We start from the raw sequence: 24,393 nt of genomic DNA, 5'->3' as shown, positions 1-24,393 counted from the left end.
TTATACATCATTAATAAATAATTTAATCTCCTGTTTTGTTTTGTAATTAACCAAATGTGTAAATAATTAAACAATAATCCTGGAGTTGACAATGTGGTATATCATGTCAGATAGTGGACAACACCAGTTTCCAATTCTTTTTCATATGTATTGACATACATTCTGTAGAAAGACTACGTAATTGTAATTACTGTTAACGTAAAGCTTCCGTACTCTGGTTTTTTACACTGTAAAATTATGTTTGGTTGGTTATTCAACAAGCGTCTGCTTACTGTGACAAACTTTAAAGTTATACTATTTCCCAAAGATGTCTTCGCTGCAAAAACACAGATCTCAATTGTATTTATTGTTTTTCCTGTTCATACAGTTTTAGAGCTGATCATGTTTTCCACCATCTCTCTTGCTGTGATCGTTCCAGGTGATTAACGCCATCGAGCAGGACTACAGGTTACCTCCGCCTATGGACTGCCCCAGCGCGCTGCATCAGCTGATGCTTGACTGCTGGCAGAAAGACCGAAACAACCGGCCCAAGTTCAGCCAGATCGTCAACACCTTGGACAAGATGATCCGAAATCCCAGCACTCTCAAGGCCATGACGCCGCTGTCCTCAAGGTGTGACAGAGCTTCGTTACTCTGCGTCTGACCCTGTAAAGTCACTTCATTCTCACCAGCAGTTTTCATTATGCCCCTCCACAGCGTTCACTTACCTCTGCTGGACCGCAGCACTCCGGACTTCTCCTCCTTCACTACGGTGGATGAATGGCTGGACGCCATCAAGATGGGCCAGTACAAAGAGAACTTTGCCAACGAAGGCTTCAACAGCTTCGACGTGGTGTCCCAGATGAGCATGGAGTACGTTAAGTTCTTCAGATGAAGCCATAAAAACTGCTCACACAGATCAGATCAACAGTGAGAATCATCATGATGACGATCAATAGAATAGCCGTGATTATATGGACTTTAAGTAATTTGATTACAATTAGAGTACGTTTAAAATGTTGACGGATTTGTGAATGGCGTCACGACACAAGTATGTGATATTGCGCGACAGTGAATGTGGGACCAGAGCGGAACACATTTGTTGCGGCACTGCTCAGGCGTCAGAGCCTCGACTCGTTCTGATTGTCTGATTGTGAACGGGAGTGTCTAAGCTGCTGCTGGACCTGCACCTCATCGGAACACCAGGGTGCCGTGCAGTGCCGACATTTCAATAAACCCGGTTAACAAAACAACCAGTGTGCGCAAAGCGGCGTACGTAAACAACAACAGGAAGATTTATATGGCCGATGAGCTATTTAAGTATTGCTGCTTGTCCACAGTGACGATGTGCTGTTTCTCCGCACGACTGATCGATGTAGGAAATAATGTTGGTCTGAAAGATTCTGATACCGGTTTCTGCCCCTCAGGGACATCCTGCGAGTCGGAGTGATGCTTGCCGGCCACCAGAAGAAGATCCTGAACAGCATCCAGTCCATGAGAGCCCAGATGAACCAGATCAACTCAGTGGAGGTTTGACATCACAAACCAGGACCAGGTCCTCCGCCCTCTGAGGAGAAGAGATGAACTGGACTGGACTGTGACGTCACTTCACCCTCAGATTCACCTCCGTCCCGCAAGATCCCTTCAGACCCCTCCAGACCCCTCCAGACCGCCTGTGGGAGGATCCGTCAGAGGTTTGGTTGCTGCTTTCTCTTCAAGTTCTGATCTGATCCGATTGAAGGCTTCGTGGAGTTGTTCATCTTCAGGTTCCAATCCGATCCAAGGCTTCGTGGAGTCGTTCATCTTCAGGTTCCAATCCGATCCAAGGCTTCGTGGAGTCGTTCGTCTTCAGGTTCTGATCTGATCCGATTGAAGGCTTCGTGGAGTTGTTCATCTTCAGGTTCTGATCCGAGGAGTTGTCCCTCACACTACTGCCATCAGAAGCCTGAAGTCTTCAAACTCTTCCATGTCCTCATTGCTTTGCAAAGATGGCCTTAAAGTTTGTGCATAGGAGTCAAAGACATTTAAAAAAAAATTACAAAGGCGATAAAATCTTTCTGAACTTTTTATCCATGTTTTGAGTGGAGCGTCTTCTCCAAACTCCTGCGACCTTTGACTCCTGAGTGGGTGTTTTTCTTCTGTGGTTAAAGTGTGAATCTGTCCTGAGCTGGTCCTCCTCGTCCTCAGCTCACCATGAGATCCATCACCATGATTCACCATGAGATCCATCACCATGATTCACCATGGGATCCATCGCCATGATTCACCATGAGATCCATCACCATGATTCACCATGAGATCCATCGCCATGATTCACCATGGGATCCATCACCATGATTCACCATGAGATCCATCGCCATGATTCACCATGAGATCCATCGCCATGTTTCCATTGTTCAAATCTATGCACGTCAAGTCTTTTCACTAAATGTTTAGTTCAGAAAAAAAACATCTCTTTAGATTTGACTGTATAAAGTCAAATCAAAGCAGTTTTGGTTCCAAACTAAACCAATGTTGATTTTGTGCACCTCCAGTGTGATTTTTCAGTTTTTCAAAGGGGTCATATTATGCAAAAATCCCTTTCTCTTGGTTTTCCGACAGTATTATGCGTCCCCATACCTGGAATGACGCCCCAGAATTGAAGAAAGTCCTCTCTCTACCGGGCTTGATTCATTTGTTAAAAAGTGTCTTGCTCCAACAAGCGAATCAGAAATCAAACCCTATATAGTGTCATCAACCAATCCCAATCAAGGTAGACCCTTCCTTTGACTCCTCCCACAATCAGGCAGCTCTGCTCTGGCACATGGCACCACGACAGGAAGTACTTCCTCCTTTTCCTAAGATCAGCATGTGAGGGCGGAGCCAGTCCAGCTCACACAAACACAGCAGATTCTGAATGCAGCTCCTATGATCCGATATTCAAATGGATGAAAATCAAGAAAAAGCTGGATTTGGGCAGTAAACTTTGAATACAATGTTTTTGGACCAACTAGACCATGTGAAAGTGTTTAAAAGCTGCATAATATGACCCCTTAAAAGGAGTCATCACCTGGTACTCTCACGTATCCAGTCTCCCCTCGTCTCCATTCTTTAAATCAATTATTAAAATTATTATTTTTTTTTTTTTTACTTTTTTCATACCGCAACTTTCTCTCGTGAGAGAATATGCAGGATTGTGACTGGTACAGATGTTAGGTGCGGCTTGATTGACCACAGGAATTGTCAATTATGCTGATAGTGACAGCATAGCGATAGCAAAGGCATCCAGAGCTAAAGACTATTTATACTGAAGAATTGCGGGCTTTTTTTTTTTGCCCGCTGCACCCCCGGGAGCCGGCCCCCCTACAACCCACCAACCCAGCAGGACAGAGAAGGCCCCAGCCGCCGGGCCCCGGACCAGCACCCCCCCTCCCCTCCAGACCAGGACAAGCAAAGCTCGGTCAGAGGACAGCCAACCTACCACCCCAGGAGCCCCGTATCCCACCACCCACGTTCCTGCCCCATGATCCTCCCCCACGAACACACACACACACACACACACACACACACACACACACACACACACACACACACACACACACACACTTGGGGGCAGGGGGATGCCTCCTGTCCCCATTTTTCCTTGTTAAAACATGTACAGTATATTGGTGTTGGACCTCAGTTGTAACTGGCCTGAAAATCTGGAGTTTGAAAGTCAAAGAGTAATTTTGTTTGCTTTTTGTTCAACCCAGAATTGCCCACAGGATGGGAGGTTTTGATTGTGCTCCTGTGTTATGGTCCACACAGGAGCCTGCTATTATAAACCCCACTTCTGCTAAGTTTAGCGGTTAGCTGCTAACGGGACTAGTAGAAACTCTGAGCCCCATGTGATTTACAAATAACCCAGAATTTTATATTAAATCTCCGGGGTGCGTTGCTCTGTGGTGTGGATGTTTGTAGGCGACTCCAAGATCATTTTGTATTTTTATCTTTCATGTGAGCAAAGGATCGCTATGCTATCGCCATGATTGACAACTGGCCAGTCAACACACGGTCATCAGCCGTACCAGTCAAAATCTTGCGTGTACTCTCGCGAGTGGACGTTGTGGTACGAAAAAGGGTCAGAACGAGCTCTATATTCCATTTTTTTTTCCTGATAAATTTTAAGAATTGATTGAAAGACAATTTAAGGGAGACTGGATACGTGAGAATACCAGGCGATGACTGTTTTAAAAAGGAGCTGAGCTCAGAAACACACTGGACTTTCAGGCACCGATTCATCACTTTAATAAATCACTGATTCGTGTCTTTAATAAATCATGTGGGAACGTTTTTTTTACACGATGATCTTCCAGGACTTTTTCTTATCCTTATTGCATATTGGTCATGAATTTTTGGGCTTTCCAGTAAATGTCTGCACTGCTTTGTCGTACTTCATGTTGTAGAGCACATTGTACTGCACTGCACATATTCTGTTGGTGGATTTATACTAAATTCAAATATTGAACTTTTCAACACATTTCAGAGATGATCTGAGAAAACACGATAAAATGTCCTTTGACAGTGGAGAAGCAGCTGAACGACAACACTATGTGAAGAAAATCCTCTAATCAGAAGCATTAATATCACAACAATTACAGGTTTTATCACTTTGGGTCCCACAAAAAAGCTAAAGATATTTATATTTGACTTTTTGACTTCCTCTATTTATTTTATTTAACTACTGCACAATAAAAGGGGGAAAAGCCTGCTGAGGGTTTCTGCTGACTGAAGCAGTGAGAGTCAATGTTTGTCTTTTCCACTGATGTTTGATGATGTTCTGTTATCCCACTGTGTGTGTGTGTGTGTGCGTGCGTGCGTGCGTGCGTGCGTGCGTGCGTGTGTGCGCGTGCGTGTGTACTCACACTGAGCTAAGATGCACTGGCCTATAGCAGATTTCTCCTTTGTGGACAAATCAAATTGGCTGGACACTTGTTTTTCCAGATCAGAGCTGTTTGGAAGATTTGGTCCAGACTCACCATCTGATCCTGTTCAGCTGGAAACCTTAGACTAGTAGCTGAACCTGATATGTCAGACTTTAGTATTTGATACAGTCCGTACTCCCTTTACCACACGATCCTCCTTTTTTCCACAAAACGTTGGTTGTTGTTGTGCAGGCGTGTAGATGAAGATGTTCTGTATCCTGGACTGTGTTGGTCCGCAGCACATGGGACATAGCGGCCACTGTTAAGAGCGGTCAGCCTCACTTTTACCACTGTGATCTCACCTCCAGCTTTTTAATGTTGTACAAATGTATATCTGATGGTAAACATGTGAATGATGTATCAACTTTAATTATTTGTAATACCGTTACTGGTTTATTTTGTAATAAATAAGTAAGTCTCTGTTTGTCTACTCTGTGAAAGAATGCGTCCTACATTTTAGATGTGTTGAATTTTCTGATACTGGATGTTTCTTGCTTGCTGAAATAAGAGACTATTTCTAAACGATAAGTAAATGGGGGAAACCTCAAGACAAGACAGACAGTACAGACTGAATGTAGTCTCCAGTGTTAATTTAATCAACTAATTATAAACTAAATATTTTGTGAATAAAATGGCAGATATTTTACATTAATGCTGTGATTTTAGTCCTGAACACTAGAGGGAAGTAGAGATCTGAACCAGAAATACTTCAAAACGCATAAAATGACGTGCCATGTCAATAAAACTCCTATTTAAAGCGTCCCGATCAAAAAACAACAACAAAAAAGTGGTTGCAGTTCTGCCACTTTCCTTTTCTCTTCAAACAGATTATTGGTGAATTATTTTTCTCCCTATAGGAGAATTTTTTGATGTATTATTATTAATATTATTATTAGTAGTATGTCAGGCCGGTCACCTGATAAAGATAAAGACACTTCATCACACAGCAGATGACGCTCCGAGAAAGACTGCAGACGCAGTCGAAAGATGTCAGTAAGGTAAAACATCCTTCATTACTTTTTTGGTGAAAAAAAAAGAAACAATATGATAAACTGAAGACGACAAAATGAACACATTTCAGCTTTTGTCAGATACTGTGTAAGATCAATGAGCACTCCAACTCAACATTTCTTTGAGCCTATGAAGCCGGTGATTTCTTCTTTAACTTCTATTAATGCCAGTGAGCTTTGTGACCTGAATCCATACAGGCTTTCAGACAACAGTCTGTATTTTTAATCAATTTGTCCAATTTGTCAATAAAAAGGTTTTCTAAGATTCTGGAAGAAATTCAGTGAGAAATATTGAGTTTGGATTTTAACTCGTTGTTAAATTCCACCCATCTGCTGATCCAGGATTAAGGATCTTCTGGCAGCTTTGTTCTGACAAAATACCTGTTGAACTTATTAACCATTTCATTCGTATCATCTGTGCTTTCATCATTAGGAGTAAAATAGTGTGGATAAGACGAGACGAGACGAGACGAGACGAGACGAGACCTGACTTCATTAATCCCACATGGGGAAATTCATCACAGCAGCTAAACATTGCACAAATACATAAAAGAAAGACAGCATAGTTGCACAGAAGAGAATAGACTATGTTCTATATGTGTTCTGTTCAAGAAATTGTATTTTATCTGAGAATATAAGAAATGAAGGGGAATCCTGCTTGAGTTGTACACAGAATTTGGTAAATCATATGATTTTGTGGAATGATGACATCAAAAACTTTTTAAGCTGGAAACGTTAAGATATGTGTGATTGTGGTCGGTATCGTGGTTTGAGTGTTCTGGACTGAATTTAAAGTGGTGAGTGTGTGACTTAAATGAATTAAGCATAAAGGGTTAATTAAACAAAAACATGTTTTTGCACAATTTAAAAAAGCTTTCAGGACATTTATGTAATATTTAGGTATTTGCTGAGCCTGACATCAGTGAAAGAGAGTGAGCTGAAGGATTTAGGATTAGAAAAATAACAGACAGGCAGACAGACAGATCCATTGTAGAATCATGTTTTTTGTGTGCTGATGTCCATGTGAACCAGCCTGCTGTGAGCTGCACGACGACGTCTGTCCACTCTCCTTTATCTGTCCTTCAGATCTGTCCACTCCCCTTTATCTCCGTCCACTCTCCTGCTGGTCAGAGTGACGACAGAGTGACGATGAAGAGGTGAATCCTCAGAGAGGAATGAAGCGGCGTCAGGCTGACGCGCTGTTGCTGCTCTTACAGATGTTACAGATGTTACTCTCAAGCAGAACATACGGCGACGGCGCCTGAGCTCGTCCACCAAGCATCTGTGAGAGGATGCGGGAGCGTCGCAGTGTGATCGGGCAGTTTGCCTCAGCAGCTCCCTGACGAGGCGTGGAGGGTTCTCCCTGCTGTCATCACGAACACGTCTCGCAGCTTACCACCCCCCCACCCCCACCCCCCCCCTGCTCTGGCTCTTGTTTGCTTCTGTTTGCCTCAGTGGTAATCCTGCTCTTCCTCACATCCCCCTCCTCCCCACTCTCCTGCACGCTTTGGTTTTTGCTCCTCCTCTCTTTCGGTGAAGCCAGTCGGCTGCAGTTTGATCCAGACGGATGTTACATGATCTCCTGGAATACGACAGACCCTCGCTGCTCCATGGCTCTTCACTTTCTTCTGCTTTTGCAGTGCAGACGGCACAGAGGGATGCCAGCACAGTACTAACCCTGCAACCTTTCCTCCCGCCTCTCCTCCTGTGGTTTTAGACTCCCCAGCCTTCATTCCTTTCAATGCTCCCTTACCCCCCGTCTCCTGATTCATCACCACCCCCTCAACAATGTTACCATGCATAAACTGGCTGCAGCCTCTCCTCGCCTTGATCTCCTCCACTGTGTTCACACGAGGCCAGACTTGCCCCCCCAGCTGCATGTGCCCGGACCACCACACGGTGAACTGCACCGGCCTCGGTCTCAGCAGAGTCCCAGACTCCATTCCTCTGAACGTCCGCCGCCTGCTGCTCTCCAACAACAGGATTCCCTGGATTCCTTCAGACTTTCTGGTCCTCTACAGTGACTTGATCTACCTGGACATGAGGAACAACTCTCTTTCACAGTTGGAGCCGGGGACGCTCAGTACATCCTCCAGATTAGTCTTCTTAGACTTGGGAAGTAATAATTTGACGGAGATTCTGTCAGGGACATTTGGGGAATCAAGGAGTCTCATCAAACTGCGACTGGGGAACAACCCCTACCTCAGCCTCGTGGGTACAGACGCTTTCATGGGGCTGACTTCTCTGAGGGAGCTGGAGATGGAGAGGAACGGTCTCACGTTGCTGGACGTCCAGGCGCTGGAGCCCCTGTCTTCCCTCCGAGTCCTGCGTCTGGAGGGCAACCCCTGGCTCTGCAACTGCCACTTCGCCAGGCTGTTTGTGTGGCTGACAGAGAACCAGAACAAGCTTCCAACGGGTAAGACATAAGCTGCTTACAGCAGCAACTTGTGGATTTTGCCCCATGAGGGTGGAGACAAAATCCAAATACTCCCTGAGATACAGTCACTCATTTCACTGACCAGAGTAAACGAGACTGAAAGTAAATCCAGCAAACTGACGGCAACAACAAACCACTTTTATCAGACACAGTTACCAAAGTGACCTCAGGCGTCTGTCTGTGTGCAGCAGTGGACAAAACAGTGTCTGTTGTACTATTATATACAAAGAACCAGTGGTCATTCAGATGAAGGACATTTTCTATTAACCTGTTTCATTTTCTTCCTGCCCCCTTCCCACATGGGAATATTGGCATATATGGAGTAAAAATTCTGCTATACTCATTAAAAAATTTTTTAAATGAGTATAGCTCCTCTATAGCTCCTCTATGATCCCCATCAATAGAATATACTATATTGGTCAGTCGTAAAGACGTCAAGCCTCGTAAACATAATCACACGTTAGATTCAAACACATCTGAAAGGTTCAGTGCCTCGACTGAGAGAGCGGCCTGGAGATGAAAACTGCCGTGACAGGAAGATTGCCAAGAGAATAACTTGTCCAATCAAAGGTGGAACTTTTAAAACCGAAAGAAAGAGGAGCCACGAAAGACAAAAACTAAATCCTGAAGTGAGGAAGAGTTTCCATCTTATCTGCAGTTTTTTAAAAGAATTTGTTTGATTAAAGACTCACAGACTTGATGAATTGTTAAACAGGACGTCTTGCCATCAGTCTGTCACCAGACTTCTTCTCCTGCAAACAGACAATCCTCTTGCAGGCTGGCGCCAACATTTTATTTAAATTATAACTCTTTCAGCGTGTTCACATAGACGTTTACCTCCAGGCTGTATGTTTTCATCTAGTTACAGTTGATTAAATGAGGTTTACTGGACTACACAAACAGATTTTCTTTTAAAGATCCTGAAAAAGCAGTGGAGTCTTGTCTGATGTATCTCTGACTGCTTAATCCTAAATTTGACTTCATGTCACTCAAGACTGCAAACTGCACATTGATGTTTGGGCGTCTATACTTATAAACAATGTCAACTGATTTACTTTATCACACAACAGAAAATAAATAAATTCTACTGCCTCTGTTTCTTCTGATGACAACACAAAACTCCAGATCTCAGACAACGAACAGTAAACTTCTGAGTATCTCACCATGTTTTTAAAGGTCATTCATTCTACATTATGTCATAAAATGTTTTTAATAGAGACTTAGCAGTGTAAAGGTCATTACACTTCATTACAGACATAATGAACAGTGCATTAGTTTATTTCCTCTCTTACAGGCAAAAGTCCTAATTTCTGTTTTTTAATCTCTTCCTTAGAGTGCAGATGACCGTCATAAATTAAATATCTAAAAAAACAAAACATGACATAACAATGACATAGACTCCGTTAATGTAATAATGGTGATACACTTTCTCTCTGCACCGCTCAGCAACATAAACTATGCTGTTTTATGTCCCGTTATTTTAGGAAAAGGTTTTATTTCTCCAACTATTCAGTGCAACGGAGACTTTTAAAGAAAATAATATTTAATCTGATTTGAAAAGTAGGATATAACAAAGCAATTGATTAAATAGTATTAGTAAGGAAAGTGTTCCCTCCGGAGATGTTTAAGAAGAAATATATATTATCTGAATATACATTTAATGATGTTACATTTTATTGACTTTGAAATGTTTTGAAAACAGTAACTCAGAATGAAAATGTTCAGAAAACCGTTTCTAAAGGTGTGATGTGTAAGTGAAGCAGAGGAGGACCCTCCACCTGATCAATGGTTATACTAATGTAATCCATCGTTGTCCAACATGTCGCCCCCGGTCGAAAATTAGCTCATGACATGTTTCAATCCAGCCTGTTGGATCAAAGATGTAAAAGTTCCTTTAATATAACTACAGAACCAAGAAATAAAAAAGAAAGCAGCACTGAAACTAAACCAGCAGAAGACGTTTATATAACTTTAACTAGACTAGACCTTCACCAACCTCACATTTGTTTGTAAAACCAAGTTGGCATGGCTAGCATGATAGCCATTAGCTCACATCATGCTAACTAGGTAGGTCAGGTAACATCGCTGTGTGAAACTCTGAGCATGGAGCTCAGATTTGGGGAAAAGATTTGGAATCTCCTCCTGTTGCAGCCTTTATACTGGCATGGCTGCCGTTGAACAGCCACACGGGCCTGAGCAGCTCGAGACAGAAACAAACAACAACAGAACAAAGACACACAGACGTTAATAAAGTTGTCATTTTGAAGAATGGCGGCAGATAACAAGCAACAGTAGTACATCTCATTTGTCACAGGTGAAGCGTGGACTCAAAGGTCAGACAAAGCAGGTTTTGTTTTTTTTTTTTTTTTATATATAAATGTATTAATGCCCTCGGGGCAATTTTTGCCTGAATGACCCCTTGGTAGCAGCCACCCAGAGTAGCACTCAGAGAGCAGAGAGGGTCTTGCTCAAGGATCCCTGGTACATGTTTTTGGGACTGTTGGGGGAAACTGGAGTCACGGAAAACCCACACACAGACGGGGAGAACATGCAAACTTCGCCCAGTGGGATTTGAACCACCAGTGCCTCCTAACTACTGGCCCACCGTGCAGCACCTGTGGTTGTGAGAGAAGTTTCTCTTTAATGGATCAAACGGTACGTTTACACTATGTTCACAGCAGCCCCGTTTGCCTGAAACGTAGTGCGCCGTGGGATTTGGGGGAATTCTGAGGAAGGTCTGGCACATTTTTCACGTTCTGTCAAGGCTTTCTACGGATGAAATGTGGACGCTGGACCATTTTGAAGCATGTTTATGCCCCAAAAGGGACACCAAAAGTGAAGGCAATCATTGTATCCTGAGACTTTTGCTGGGTGCACACATACCTCTTAATTTCTTTTTCGGTGGCAGAGCTTGTAGCAGGTGTTCTGTCATTGGTTGCTCAGACTCCGATAAAAACCTCTCCTCCGGGCCGGCTTCCTCCCAGTCCGTGCGCACCGTGGCAGACCGGAGTAGAACGCAACGCGTCGGGTCCACAAACGGACACACGCCGGGATAAGCTGCAATTGAACGTGATGAAGCGGCTACCATACACCGTAACTACGCCGTGAGAACTGTGACGAAGCGCGGCGCGATGTGATAGAACACGAAGCAACCGTGAAACAACCGTGATAGAACGTGCACTAAACATCACTTCCTGTAAGCCTCCCGTCCCACTACGGACCATCTCCAAGTTCTATTACGGCCAATTACGTGCTGCCACGTTTTGTGACGTTCATCCCGTTTTGCTACGGGCTACTGAGTTTCTCATCTGTGCTGTGGCCGCCGTGGCAAATTTTTGGACAGTTTAGAAATCTGTCACGGCGCCCACGGCAATCACTATCTGTTATGTTTGCCCATTCCGTCCCCCTGCGTTGTCTCACGTCCATTCCGTTTTGTCCACGGTGGCCTGAAACGGGGCTGCCGTGGCTGCCGGGGACATCGTGTAAACGTACCTTCAAGGGGAAAAGGGAAGGTGGAAAACGCAGAAGCTGAGCCAAGGTCATGCAGGCGAGTGTCAAAAAACCTTGAAGTCAGAGGAGGGCTGAACTGGAATCATGGTCAGACAGAAAAAAGATCAAAAAGCAACGTGAGATTTGGAACATGAAGAAAGCTGGAACGACTGAAACAACACAGATGAACTGGCAACAAGACACAGAACTGAAGCCAACTGTTTACACATACTCGGGTATTTACAAAACTGTGATATTTCCCTGCCCTTAAGCCTTACATTGACACATAAACACAGCTACGAGTCACCACAAACAATGAGCTCTGAAAAATGCAGCCACAGTGGAGATTTAGAAAAACTCTGTGTCTCCGTCTGCCTCTAAAGGTGGAGATTTACGCCACAGTTCGTGATTTGTTTTTTCCAGGATCCTGATTGGCTATCATGGCGTCATGTGTCTCGATACACTGCCCCCTACAGATCTGGCTGCTCATAGTAGCTCTGAACCAGGTGTATATGCGAGTCCATGTCAATTAAGTTTTTTTTTTGTAAATGTATTGGGGGAAATATTTGTTTTTCAAAAACCTTGGGTACTTGTAAACATGGCCTAAAAGGGCAGTCACCAGGTGAAGACAATCACACACTCAGGCACAAGTGAAAGACATCGGGGCAGGGAGCAGCAATCAGACACGAAGAGGGGAAGTAATTCAGCCTGAAACGACAAACAGTGTGAGACTTCAAAATAAAACAGGAAACTGACAAAACAGATATGTGTAGTGTGACATCATTCATAATGGATGGCCAATGATTGATGTGGGGGGGCCTATAGCAGCACCTGAGGCCAGCAGGCCCGGGTTGCACCGCCATCATTCATTAAGTCTGAGCTGAACCTCATTCATGTCGCTTATAAAACACAGGCAAAATTTGAGCGATCATAGAAACTCTCAGCCTCGTCAATATGATCCCTCTATCAGAATCTATCCACCTTGTATAGTCACTTTCTCTTTAAAATAGGAGGTACACATTTTTTTTAAGTGAATTCAAATTATCAGTAAAGGAAGTACATACAATTATTATCTTTCTTCAGTATTTTAAAATGTTAGTTTAGATAAAAAGCTGTATGAACAGTCAGTTCCTCACTGATGAGTATGGAGAGAAGGGGAGTATCTACTTTTGGAAATCACCTTGTGTGTGTAAATCAATTAGCATAAAGACAATCGTCCTAATATTCCGAAATGCTAAATCAATAGTGTGTGTTATGTTTGTCTGCCAAACTCCATCATGTGTGCAGAATATCGTTTTTCTTTCTTTTTAAAGTGAGCAAACCTTAGATCAGAGAGTGTGTGTGTGTGTGTGTGTGTGTGTGTGTGTGTGTGTGTGTGTGTGTGTGTGTGTGTGTGTGTGTGTGTGTGTGTGTGTGTGTGTGTGTGTGTGTGTGTGTGTGTGTGTGTGTGTGGTGTGTGTGTGTGTGTGTCGGAGGGAGTCTCCCATGACAAAGAGATTCGGTGACCTCATCACTTGGTAATATTCTAGTCACGATGCAGCTTCACTCACAGTGACACACACACACACACACACACACACACACACACACACACACACACACACGCACACACACACACACACACACACACACACACACAAGGTGGGATCTGAGACAGACATGAGCACTGTCATTATCATTCACATAAACAGACAATAGTGTGTGGGTGATGGCTGACAAATGGTGTTTGTGTGTGTTGATGTTGTGTGGAGTTTCTATTTCGCAACAAATTAATAAGGGAAGATGTTTAACCTCAGAATCAGAATCGGAAAAAACTATATTTGTTCCTGAGGGGCAATTTAGATGGACAATGCGCGATATACTGTAAATAAAAAGGCAGGGGAGTGAATAAATAAATATATGAAATAAAATGACAAAGCCAGTATCATAAATGCAGCAGATCTGAGAGGTTATTGCACATGAACAACATTGCGCTAAACAATTCCAGGTTACTGTAACCCCTTTGAGTTCAGGAGGAGAAGAGCATTGGGGACCAAGGTTGCTCTCCTTCTCTGGGTCATGCAGGCCGGACAATAGAACCTTCGACCTGACGGGAGCAGCTGAAATGCAGAGGACAGAGCATGTGTGGTGTCACTGAGGAAGTGATGTGACACGCTGCATGTCTGCTGCTCGTACACAGCGCTCAGGTGGCGAGCAGGAAGTCCAATAAGCTTTGAACACACCTTTACAATGTTGTGCAGGCGGTTCCTGTCCTGGAGGGTGATACCAGCAGCACATGGACAAAGACAAGATGCTTCAGATGAATATGTAATAGAATGTCAGTAAGATGTTCTTGCTGACAGAAAAATAGTTCATGTTTCTGAGTCGGTACATCCTTTGGTGGTTCCTCCTCAGGAACCCCTCAGTGTTGGAGGGGAACCTCAGTTGGTTGTCAAAGATGGTACCCAGGTATCTGTATTCCTCAACAGTCTCAACCGGTGAACCGTGGATCATGGTGGTCACAGCCACTGCCAGGTTCCTGTGGCTGCTGGAGAAGGTCACCACCATCACCTTGGTATGGCTGACATTCAGCTCCAGATGAGAAGTGGTACACCACTCTACAAACTGCTGCTCTTAGGAATTGGGATGATGGTGGAGTGTTTCCAGCACTTGGGGACAATTCCAGTGCTGATAGAGGTCTGGAACAGGTTCTGGAAAACACTCCCTAACTGGTCGGCAGTGTCTGAGGGCACGGCCACTGATGTGATCAGCTCCAGGTGCGCTGTTGGCCTTAGACCTCTTCAGGGCTCTTACAACGTCCATGGTGGGGAAGGTGATGGGGGGGTCACCAGGTGTGAGGTTCAATCTGATGTTCGCTAACTGGGTGGAGATGTTGGTCTCAAATCTAGAGTAGAAGGAATTAAGGTCGTTGGGGAAAGATGTTAGGGTGCTGCCAGGGATGTGAACACAGTTGCTGTTGGTGGTTGTGTTCACAGCAGACATTCTCTTGAGACCCTGCCAGGCTGAGCGGAGGTTTCACTGAGAAAACTTCTCCACTTTGTTCTTATAGCTGAGCTTGGCAATCTCCAACTCTGTCCCTGAGAAGAAGACCTGTTTCTTCTTATTAATGATGAACTTCAGTTCTTTGGTGAGCCAGGGTTTATTATTTGGGAAGATGGTGGCAGTCCTGGTGGGGATGATATTTTCCTTGCAGAAGTTGATGTATGAGGAGACCAGCTCCACTTGTTCATTGAGGTCATCAGAGCAGGGAAGGAGAGTGCTCCAGTTGGTGGATTCCAAACATCCCTGGAGAGTGGCTATGCTCTCACTGGTCCACTGTCTCATGGTCTTGGTCACCTTCTTGATTTTCCTGATGATTGGGGTGTAAGCGGGGACAAGCAGGATGGTGAGGTGATCAGGCAGGAGGAGAAGACGGCGGGCCGAGAGGAAGCAAAAGCGAGGTTGCAACTGCGGAGAAAGCCACACAAACCGCCGCTGCATTTTCCTCTCCAACGTCAGATCCCTCGCTAACAAGATGGATGAGCTGAAGCTTCAGCTGGCAGCAAACAGACTTGTGCAGGACCGCTGCATTCTGATGATCACGGAGACTGCTGTGGACATTCCACCGGATGCTAACGCTAGCATGGTTCTTCGCCACTTGGACATTGCTCTCAGCCGGCAACAGAACAACCACCCAGGAGCAGTGCATGTGATCGCGGGGGACTTTAATCATGCTGAGTTCGTAGTCAACCCATCTGGGTTCTTCTGATCATATGTCGCTGGTCTTGATCCCTGCATACAAACCACAGAAGAAGAGATCACCCTCCACAACTCGGACTGTGACATCCTGGCCGGATGATGCCCCAACAAGTTCAGTCCACGGTTCACCCTGTCCTTCCTTTGGTGAGCTGGTATCATGAGCGCAGCGCTGCCAGTGAATGCCATGGTGAGGGGTAACCACTGGTAAAAGGTTTGCGGAGTTCCGGAGGTGCGTTAACTTTAACATCAAGATAACGCCTAGTTAAAGTTAACAGAGTAACTGTGCTCGTGCTGCTCTGAAGAGAAGCATCAGAGAGGCCAAGGCAGTCTACAAGCAGAGGATCGAGGACGACTTCAGCAGCAACTGTTACACTTGTTTAAAAGTGGTTCGTTCTACCGAGGGGAGAGCAACTCGGTCAGTGATCAAAGAAGAGAGACAACAACGGTTTCGATTTACATTCAGCCCAGGGTTTATTAAAATCTACATGGGAGGATGCGTTATTAAAAAGGTAATATCCTAATTTAAAAGATCTTTAAAAACTATCTAAAACGTGTTCTCACACAAAGTTTCAAAGGGCCTAAAAACAATTAAAAAGTCCGGATCCGAGTCCTTTTTCTCACTTGAGTGAGGTGGAGGTCTTCCGAGGTCCTCCAAGATGCTCTGCATTTATTTCTCAGCCCAGTCAGTTCACTCCATGCAGCCACACACACCCACACTGCCGCTGATGTTGTTTCACGCTGTGTTACTTTTCAAACACTCTCGCCGTCGTCAGGCTCCCAGCATCCATCCCTCCAGCGTCCGTCCCTCCAGCGTCCGTCCCTCCTGTGTGCGAGCTTCCAGCGCATGTCCTCTGGTGGCTATGCTCTCATCTGTGCTTCAGCATCCTCCCCCGCCAGCATTCTCCCTCTTCCGTATTGTTCTCTCTGTGCTTCAGGTCCCGCCTTCGTTTGACTGCTGACTGGTTCCCGGAGTCTCTGGCCAGCGGTTCAATTGGCTGTGCAGGGTGTCACTAACGGGGCTCATGCCGCCCAGATGTAATCTATTTACAAATCATGACTGCTCCGCGGAAAGTGCATAACAATAATAAAAACAATAAAACAACAATCATAACATGCATAAATTCACACCAATAAAAAAACAGCAATACAATGAATAAAATAATGCAAAATACAAAAATCTCATCACATATCTAGAACACAATAAATAGCACTCCGGTCTTACAAACACAACAACAGCCAGCAGGTGTGGCATGGGATCCAGCACATCACCAACTTCCATTCCAGCAACACCACCACAACCTCTGGGGACGCCTCACTGCCGGAGGAGCTTAATCACTTCTTCGACTTCAGGAGGTGTAAACCGGACATTCAGCTGATCACCATAACTGGGGAACGGGTGGAGATGGTGTCAGACTTTCGATTCCTGGGCATCCACATCAGCAAGGACCTAACCTGGACCGTTAACTCCACAGCAATCCTGAAAAAGGCACAACAGAGACTCTACTTCTTGAGGATCTTTAGGAAGAACAACTTAAAACCGGAGCTCTTGTTGTGCTTCCACCGCTGCTCGGTGAAGTCGGTGCTGAGTTATGGCATCTCGCTGTGGTTCGCCAGCTGCAACCACAGCAGACAGGAAGAGGCTCCAGAGGGTCATCACCACCACCCAGAAACTGACTGGCTGCCCTCTCCCATCCCTGGAAGACATCGACAACACCTGCTGCCTCAGGAGAGCCCACCACATCCTTAGGGACTCCTCACACCCCAGTCATCACCTCTTTGAACTTCTGCCATCAGGGAGGCATTTCAGGGCAATAAAGACAAAAACAACGACTTTAAAACAGTTTCTACCCAAGAGCTGTTGCTGCCCTGAACACCTCAAACACCAACACACCCTGAACTGCTGTTTTTCCCCTCTGTCTTGCAAATGCCCCCTCGGGACCGTACAGTTTTTTAAAAAGTTTTTATGTTGCATTATTCTATTTATTTTTGCAGTTTTATAGATTTGTTGTTTTTATGGCATTTGCACTAATTATCTTTGCATTTTCTGTTGTTTGCACTATTTATGAAAGCTGCTATTTTTAATTTCGTTGTCCTTCCGAGGAACAATGACAATAAAGGAATTCTGATTCTGATTCTATGGGGGGAAAGAGCCACAGCTCTGTTGGCGTCAGAAACAGAACCATAGCATTTGTCCCGTGTCTTCCCCAGGCGGGTGGTGCGTGTGATGTACTGTACAAAGCCTTTAAGGGATTTATTGGGATTGCAGTGATTAAAATCTCCCAGAATGAATTTGGGGGAGTTAGGGGATAATTGTTTAAGTTTGTCCAGGCAGCTCCTGATGTGGTCGGTTGCTAAAGTGGGGTTAGCGTTGGGGTGAATGTACACAAGGACAAAGAAGAGTTGGGGGAATTCTCTGGGGAGGTAAAAGGGACGGAGAGACAAAGCCAGGAGCTCAATGTCCAAAGTACACAGCTTCTATCTGACGTGGACTGTGGAGCACCAGCAGGGGTTAATGTAGAAACACACACCTCCGCCGTGTTGTTGACCAGTGAGGTCACAGTTGCAGTCGAGCCTGATGGGGGAGCCCAATCCATCGATGTGCAGCATGTAGTTGTCAACGTCATGATTCAGCCAGGTTGCTGTAAACGCCAGGATAGAAGCAGTTCTGTACTCGTGCAGTTGGCTCACATGAGCCTGGAGTACGTCTGTTTTTTTCCGAAGTGAGCGGACATTGGCGAGGACGACTGTCGGCAGCGTCCATTGTATACAAGTTCCGCGCTATAATCGTGCTCTAATACATCCCTTCTTCTTCTTGCCCCGTCTGGTCACCTTGTGGTACCTCTTCTTGGAGTTGCTTTGGTCCACTTCAGATGTCCGTATCCGTATCTCCTCTGGTAGTGTGTCGGGGGAGAACGGAGCTGGGCAGAGGCTGAGACGCTGCAGCAGCTCCCGTGACTCTGTAATCCTTCCTGTCTCTGCGGGCGAAGCAGCAATCGCATAAGGCCTTCACATGCTCTCTGCAAGGCTTGTCTGCAGACTGTGCTTAGGTCGTGGGTGCACACATGATTGTATTCATGCTCCACTTCTGGGTTCACTTCCATGCGCGTTCCATAACTTAACTGCTGCCCCGCGTTCTCCACCTTTTCTAAAGAAATTTAGGTTTAATTTCCTGTAAGAAGGCCCAGACACAAACAGCTAATACTAATTTAAGAGTATTACAGTACAACTGGTTAATGCAAACCTATAAAACCCCCGTAAAGATAAATAAATATAATGGCAACACACCCGACACGTGTTATAAGTGTAATGAGGCTCAAGGCACATTCATACACTGCATTTGGGAATGTGACAAAATTAAGAAATTCTGGAAGCAGGTGATCAGCCAGATGGGATCAATTCTATCTGTAAATATTCCGCTAGATTCTAAAATGATATTTCTACATTCATGCCCAACTAATCTCAATTTCAGATCCAAACAATATAAACTCATTGACTTTTCAATACTGCAAGCAAAGCGATTATTAGCTTTTTACTGGAAGAAAACTTCCTCACCTTCAATCAGTGTTTGGATAAAAAATATGGCACAATGTAAATCCATGGAAAGAATAACGCATATATTAAAGGACAAACTGGAAGTCTACCAGCGTATTTGGAAACCATTCGATGATTTCATAAGGAGTGACGATATAAACGAGCTTCTAAAAGAGAAAAACCCAGAAAATGGCACTTAAACATAACGCTGAATACTAGAACGAAGCTGAAGGCATGTTTACCATTAATATTATTTGTCTATTGTTAAACTTCTTTGGTATTATTATTATTAATATCATTCTGTAAATGTATTTATTTCTGATCACTTTCTTTATTTTGCATTTTTACATTATACCCAACACAATGACGTACACCATATTTGTAGTATGTTCTATCCATCAGAAGACAGACTAAGAGAGAGAAGTTGTTGTTTTGTTTGTTTTGTTTATTGTGTGGGAGAGGGATGGGATGGGGTGGGTTGTATGTATAACAATATATAATGTATAACAAGTGATTTTATCTGTATGAATGCTGAAAACAATGAAAAACATTGTGGAAAAAAAACAACTTTAAAAACCGTTAAACTTCCCAGCGAGCTGCTCTTCATTGGTTTCCAATAGAAGGTTGTGCCTTATTAATGAGATTCTGTCTGAGAACCTGATTATTATGAACAACCTCAAAAACATTCTTCAGATCCTTGGAATTAATTGATGTTTTTATTTAATATTTGGATCACCTAAATCTTTTGGAATTGGGTTTGTATAAAGAAATCCCCACACTGCTAGTGTTAACCTGTTGCAGTACATATAAAGGCCCCAGGCTCTTTTTCAGGCTTCTGCTCTAAAGGTTACATACCCAAAATGAATAGAGCACATCTCTAAAACTACAATATATATGTGAATCATTTTAGTGTAACGATAAAGGGAACACTTGTGAGATTTGTTCAGATGTGTAAGTATCAGGATATACATCACTGGGTCACAGTGAATGAAGTTGGCACACAGCATAAATGAAAGATTTATTTTTTTTAAATGTACTTTTAGAATGAAAATCCCTTTGGAATGATGCAGTTGCACCTTTAAAACATAAAAAAAAAATGTAAACATAATCTGTTCCCAGTTTGATTGTGCTGGAGTGAAGCAGATTGGTCAGGCTCTCCAAAATGGCCACTTTGGCACCACAAATGTATTTTATTGAGACCTTATGTGACAGACCAACACGACCTGAAGTGAAAGGAAAATGATTCATTGTCTTCTACATTTTCCACACATAAAAGAGTGTTCGGAAGTATTTCCCCCCCCTTACTCTGACCCCTTAAATAAACCCGGCTTGTGTGATCTAATCATAGTAGAAATACAGCTGTTCTGCGAAGGCCTCGGACGTTCATTAGAAAATATTTATTATGAAGACCAAGCAACACATCAGACAGATCAGCGAGGACGTTGTGGAAAAGGCTAAGCTCTAAAAAATATTACCTCACGAGCAACTGTGCAATTTATCATCTCAAACTGGAAAGAGTCTGGAAAAACAGCAAACCTACCAAAACATGGCCGCCCACCTGAACTGAAGACCAGGCAAGGAGACCATCGATCAGAGAAGCAGCCAGAGATCCACAATCTGTCCAGGATGTTCATGAACATCCTGTTTGCTGGGTTTTCATGGTTTTATAGGTTGTTTGTTTTTTCTTCCCATCCCCACGGTTAAATACTGCCCCTGTCTTGTATATCAGTTGCGTCGTATTTTCTCATGATTCCTGTTTCATTCTCAGGTCCAGTGTCTTCTCGTGTTTCTGTTGGGCTTCAGTGTAGTCTTATCATAATCCCTCACATCTGTATCCAGCTCTCAACCTTCCCCTGGTGTGTGTTTTGCTCGTTCGCCATCTCATTCATCCGAACTTCTGATTCTGTCATCAGTCACTGATTTCTGTTGCTTAGAAATTACTCATCCGTTCACTGGAGCCTTTGTGACGAATTGTGGATGAGGCTGGTGGTGTAACTGAGGTCGGTGGTGTAACTGAGGCCGGTGGTGTAACTGAGGCTGGTGGTGTAATTGAGACCACTGGTGTAACTGGTGTAACTGAGGCTGGTGGTGTAACTGGTGTAACTGAGGCCACTGGTGTAACTGAGGCCGGTGGTGTAACTGAGGCTGGTGGTGTAACTGGTGTAACTGAGGCCACTGGTGTAACTGAGGCCACTGGTGTAACTGAGGCTGGTGGTGTAACTGGTGTAACTGAGGCCACTGGTGTAACTGAGGCCACTGGTGTAACTGAGGCTGGTGGTGTAACTGAGGCTGGTGGTGTAACTGGTGTAACTGAGGCCACTGGTGTAACTGAGGTCGGTGGTGTAACTGAGGCCGGTGGTGTAACTGAGGCTGGTGGTGTAACTGAGGCCGGTGGTGTAACTGAGGCTGGTGGTGTAATTGAGACCACTGGTGTAACTGGTGTAACTGAGGCTGGTGGTGTAATTGAGACCACTGGTGTAACTGGTGTAACTGAGGCCACTGGTGTAACTGAGGCCGGTGGTGTAACTGAGGCTGGTGGTGTAACTGAGGCCACTGGTGTAACTGAGGCTGGTGGTGTAACTGGTGTAACTGAGGCCACTGGTGTAACTGAGGCCACTGGTGTAACTGAGGCCACTGGTGTAACTGAGGCTGGTGGTGTAACTGGTGTAACTGAGGCCACTGGTGTAACTGAGGCCACTGGTGTAACTGAGGCTGGTGGTGTAACTGAGGCTGGTGGTGTAACTGAGGCCGGTGGTGTAACTGAGACCACTCGTGCAACTGGTGTAACTGCGGCCGGTGGTGTAACTGAGGCCGGTGGCGGGGCAATACCTCACGGCTGGCCCCCCCAGGCAGGAACCGCCTGAAGGCCAGCAGCTCCCTTCAAGCCATGGCCTCCAGCCAAAAAATGATTTTAACTCAAGTTAGATGTGAAGAGAATGTTGGATCATGAAGTCCTCTACCGTTGGGCCACAGATCCTCTCTGCTGGAAGAGAACCTGTCACAGCAGCTTTCAGTCTGAGGTTAAAAAAAAACACCCAGGGGAGCAAGCTGGAGCTGGACCTTGTTATATCTTTCTGTCTCAAGCCAGACCATGAGAAAGTGTCAAACTCATTTTAATTCAGGGCCCACATACAGCACAGTTTAGTTTCCACTACACCAGCAAAAAAAGCAAAAGGTTCCCTGTGTTTTAATGCAAACAGGTTCACTCAGTTTGAACAAACGGAACATTTCAAGGAAAAGTTAGTGCAATCTCCATGTTAAGCTATATAACAAGACAAAACATACCCTAAGATTGAGGCGTGTTTCAGTCTTTGACATGCATGTTTCTACCATCATTCTGCTGCTGCTGCTGCTGCTGCTGCTGCTGCTGCTGCTGCTGCTGCTGCTGTTGCTGCTGTGACCTGCTGCTGCTGTTACATTCTACTGCTGTGACCTGCTCCTGCTGCTGCAACGCAACATTTCGGCGGTAACATGCTGCAGCGACATGCTGCAGCTGCTTTGCCTTAAGGGCGCTTTCACTGTAGCATTGCAGAACCTCTCAGCTCAGGTCGCAGTGTCGTGTTTTGTCTGCTACTGTGACCGAAAGTGTGAACTCCCGGGAAATGATATTGCCTGGATGCTTCCTTTCTTGCTTTTACACTTTTCATCACGCTGGCCAGACAGGACACTGTGGCAGGAGCAGGTCTGACCTTCATGTTTGACCCTCTCTGTGGTTGTTTCTCTTAGGTCTGGAGGGGATCGAGTGCTCTCTGCCGGAGGACGGAGGTCGTGTTCCTCTTAGTCTTCTGTCTGAAGACAGCTTCAGGGAGTGCCAAGGAATCCTTACACTCACCGACTACCTCATCGTCATCTTCTCGGGCATCTCCGTGTCCGTGGCGGCCATCATGACCAGCTTCTTCCTCGCTTCAACGGTCCATTGTTTTCAGCGCCTCAGCAAAGGTGGTAAAGCAGATGAGGAGGAGGGGAATGACTGACATGAGTCCGATCTGACTGAGCTATCAGGAGAAACATGGCTCAGGGTGGAATTAACTAGCAGACTTGAATCACTGTGAACAAGAACTGAGTTTCCTGAATGTTTAAGTTTCAACAGCACTGCCGATAAACCAGCCAGGGCTTTGTGGGTAACAATCAGAGTCCTGGTCGAAGTGAATATGTGTCACATCCGTGGCTCAATGAAATAATCTGCCTGAGAGTGTGTATCTCCTCTACAGTCACCATTAAAGACTCAGGTATGATTCTGTAACACTCTTGTTTCACTACATGTCCAGCTTTCAGTGCATTTCAGACCGAGGCCTTCAGTAGTGCTCGGTCTGAATCAATCTACCCCTCAATAAGTTCTTATGGCTATAGAAACCATGTTATTGTGCAGAAGCCCAGTATAAGGAGCAATTACAACTCATATACTTGTGTAGCCAGATTTAATTCATTTACTGAAGAAACAAATCTGGAGTGCACAACTCTCCTTCTACTGCAGCTGCATAAAAAAGCGGCTATTGTTCCCAAACCTTCTGGGGGTCGAGGAGGGTGACAAACGTCAGCTTTTCGTGGTCTTGAAATCTAGTCTTTGTCTGTCAAGAAATATAGTCAAGAATCCTGGACTGAAGTTGTAGTGTAGTGCGCTCAGGAAGCTTGCACCGGACCTCCATGCACTCAGAGTGCTGCAATACGTTCAATGACCTCTTGAAAATGGTTTTGACATTAAATCTACAATCAACCCCCTATCTCTTTTCCTTCAGCCATTGTAGGTTGACAAAACGCCATTATATAAATACAACTATATTTTTGCTCATTCAGCTCACTACAAAGGCAGTTAGCTTGTGCTGATGAGTAAACGCTGACTATCCAATCAGGAGGCTTTTCCACCGGAAAGAACTAGGAGCTAGTTCGGAGCCAGGGCCAGACTGAGCACCAGTCCTTTGTCTTTCCACTGCCAAAGCCCCGGCCAACCAGGGGCTAAACTGGTGCTATGCTGGCCCCACCTCTAGGGCTTTTCCACCAAAAAGAATCAGGTTCTAGTTCAGGGCCGGTGCCAGGGCCAGTTCTTAAATGAGCACCACCAAAGAACCGGTTATTTTTCCACCGTTAACGGAGCCAAGTGAGAGCCACGTCATTCCGTCACTCCAAAACGTGATACGTCACTTCATTTAGCATTGACAGCGCTCATCCAGGTACAAGGAGACGGACTGTATTCATCGGTTTGGTCCGAGTCGCTCCATCTAGTTTGGCCTGAACCTCAGATGCAGACCAACATTTTTCATGGTAACAT

The 24,393-nt window shown here is 44.8% G+C and overlaps 2 protein-coding genes across 2 annotated transcripts in view; both read left to right on the top strand.

Moving 5' to 3' along the window:
• LOC308113171 (ephrin type-B receptor 2-like) overlaps positions 1 to 1,515 on the top strand; it is a gene marked incomplete at its 3' end in the record, with an annotated part of 59,623 nt that extends 58,108 nt beyond the window's left edge. Inside the window, exons 14-16 of the mRNA XM_080469207.1 lie at positions 419 to 612; positions 697 to 852; positions 1,407 to 1,515. Coding sequence (XP_080325333.1) covers positions 419 to 612; positions 697 to 852; positions 1,407 to 1,515 — 459 coding nt within the window. The remainder of the gene's footprint in view (positions 1 to 418; positions 613 to 696; positions 853 to 1,406) is intronic.
• A 6,205-nt stretch (positions 1,516 to 7,720) lies between these two features.
• Positions 7,721 to 23,101, top strand: LOC308113964 (leucine-rich repeat-containing protein 38-like; the record flags this gene model as incomplete). Its single annotated transcript, XM_080470554.1, has 2 exons — positions 7,721 to 8,348; positions 22,854 to 23,101. 2 exons carry the CDS (start codon positions 7,721 to 7,723, stop codon positions 23,099 to 23,101), a joined length of 876 nt encoding a protein of 291 aa, XP_080326680.1.
• Between the last annotated feature and the right edge of the window lie 1,292 nt (positions 23,102 to 24,393).

Source organism: Lipophrys pholis (genome assembly GCF_963383615.2).
Source record: "Lipophrys pholis genome assembly, chromosome: 8".
Lineage (NCBI taxonomy): Eukaryota > Metazoa > Chordata > Actinopteri > Blenniiformes > Blenniidae > Lipophrys > Lipophrys pholis.
Note: the sequence above shows the minus strand (reverse complement) of the source record. Positions and strands in the feature narration are given on the sequence as shown.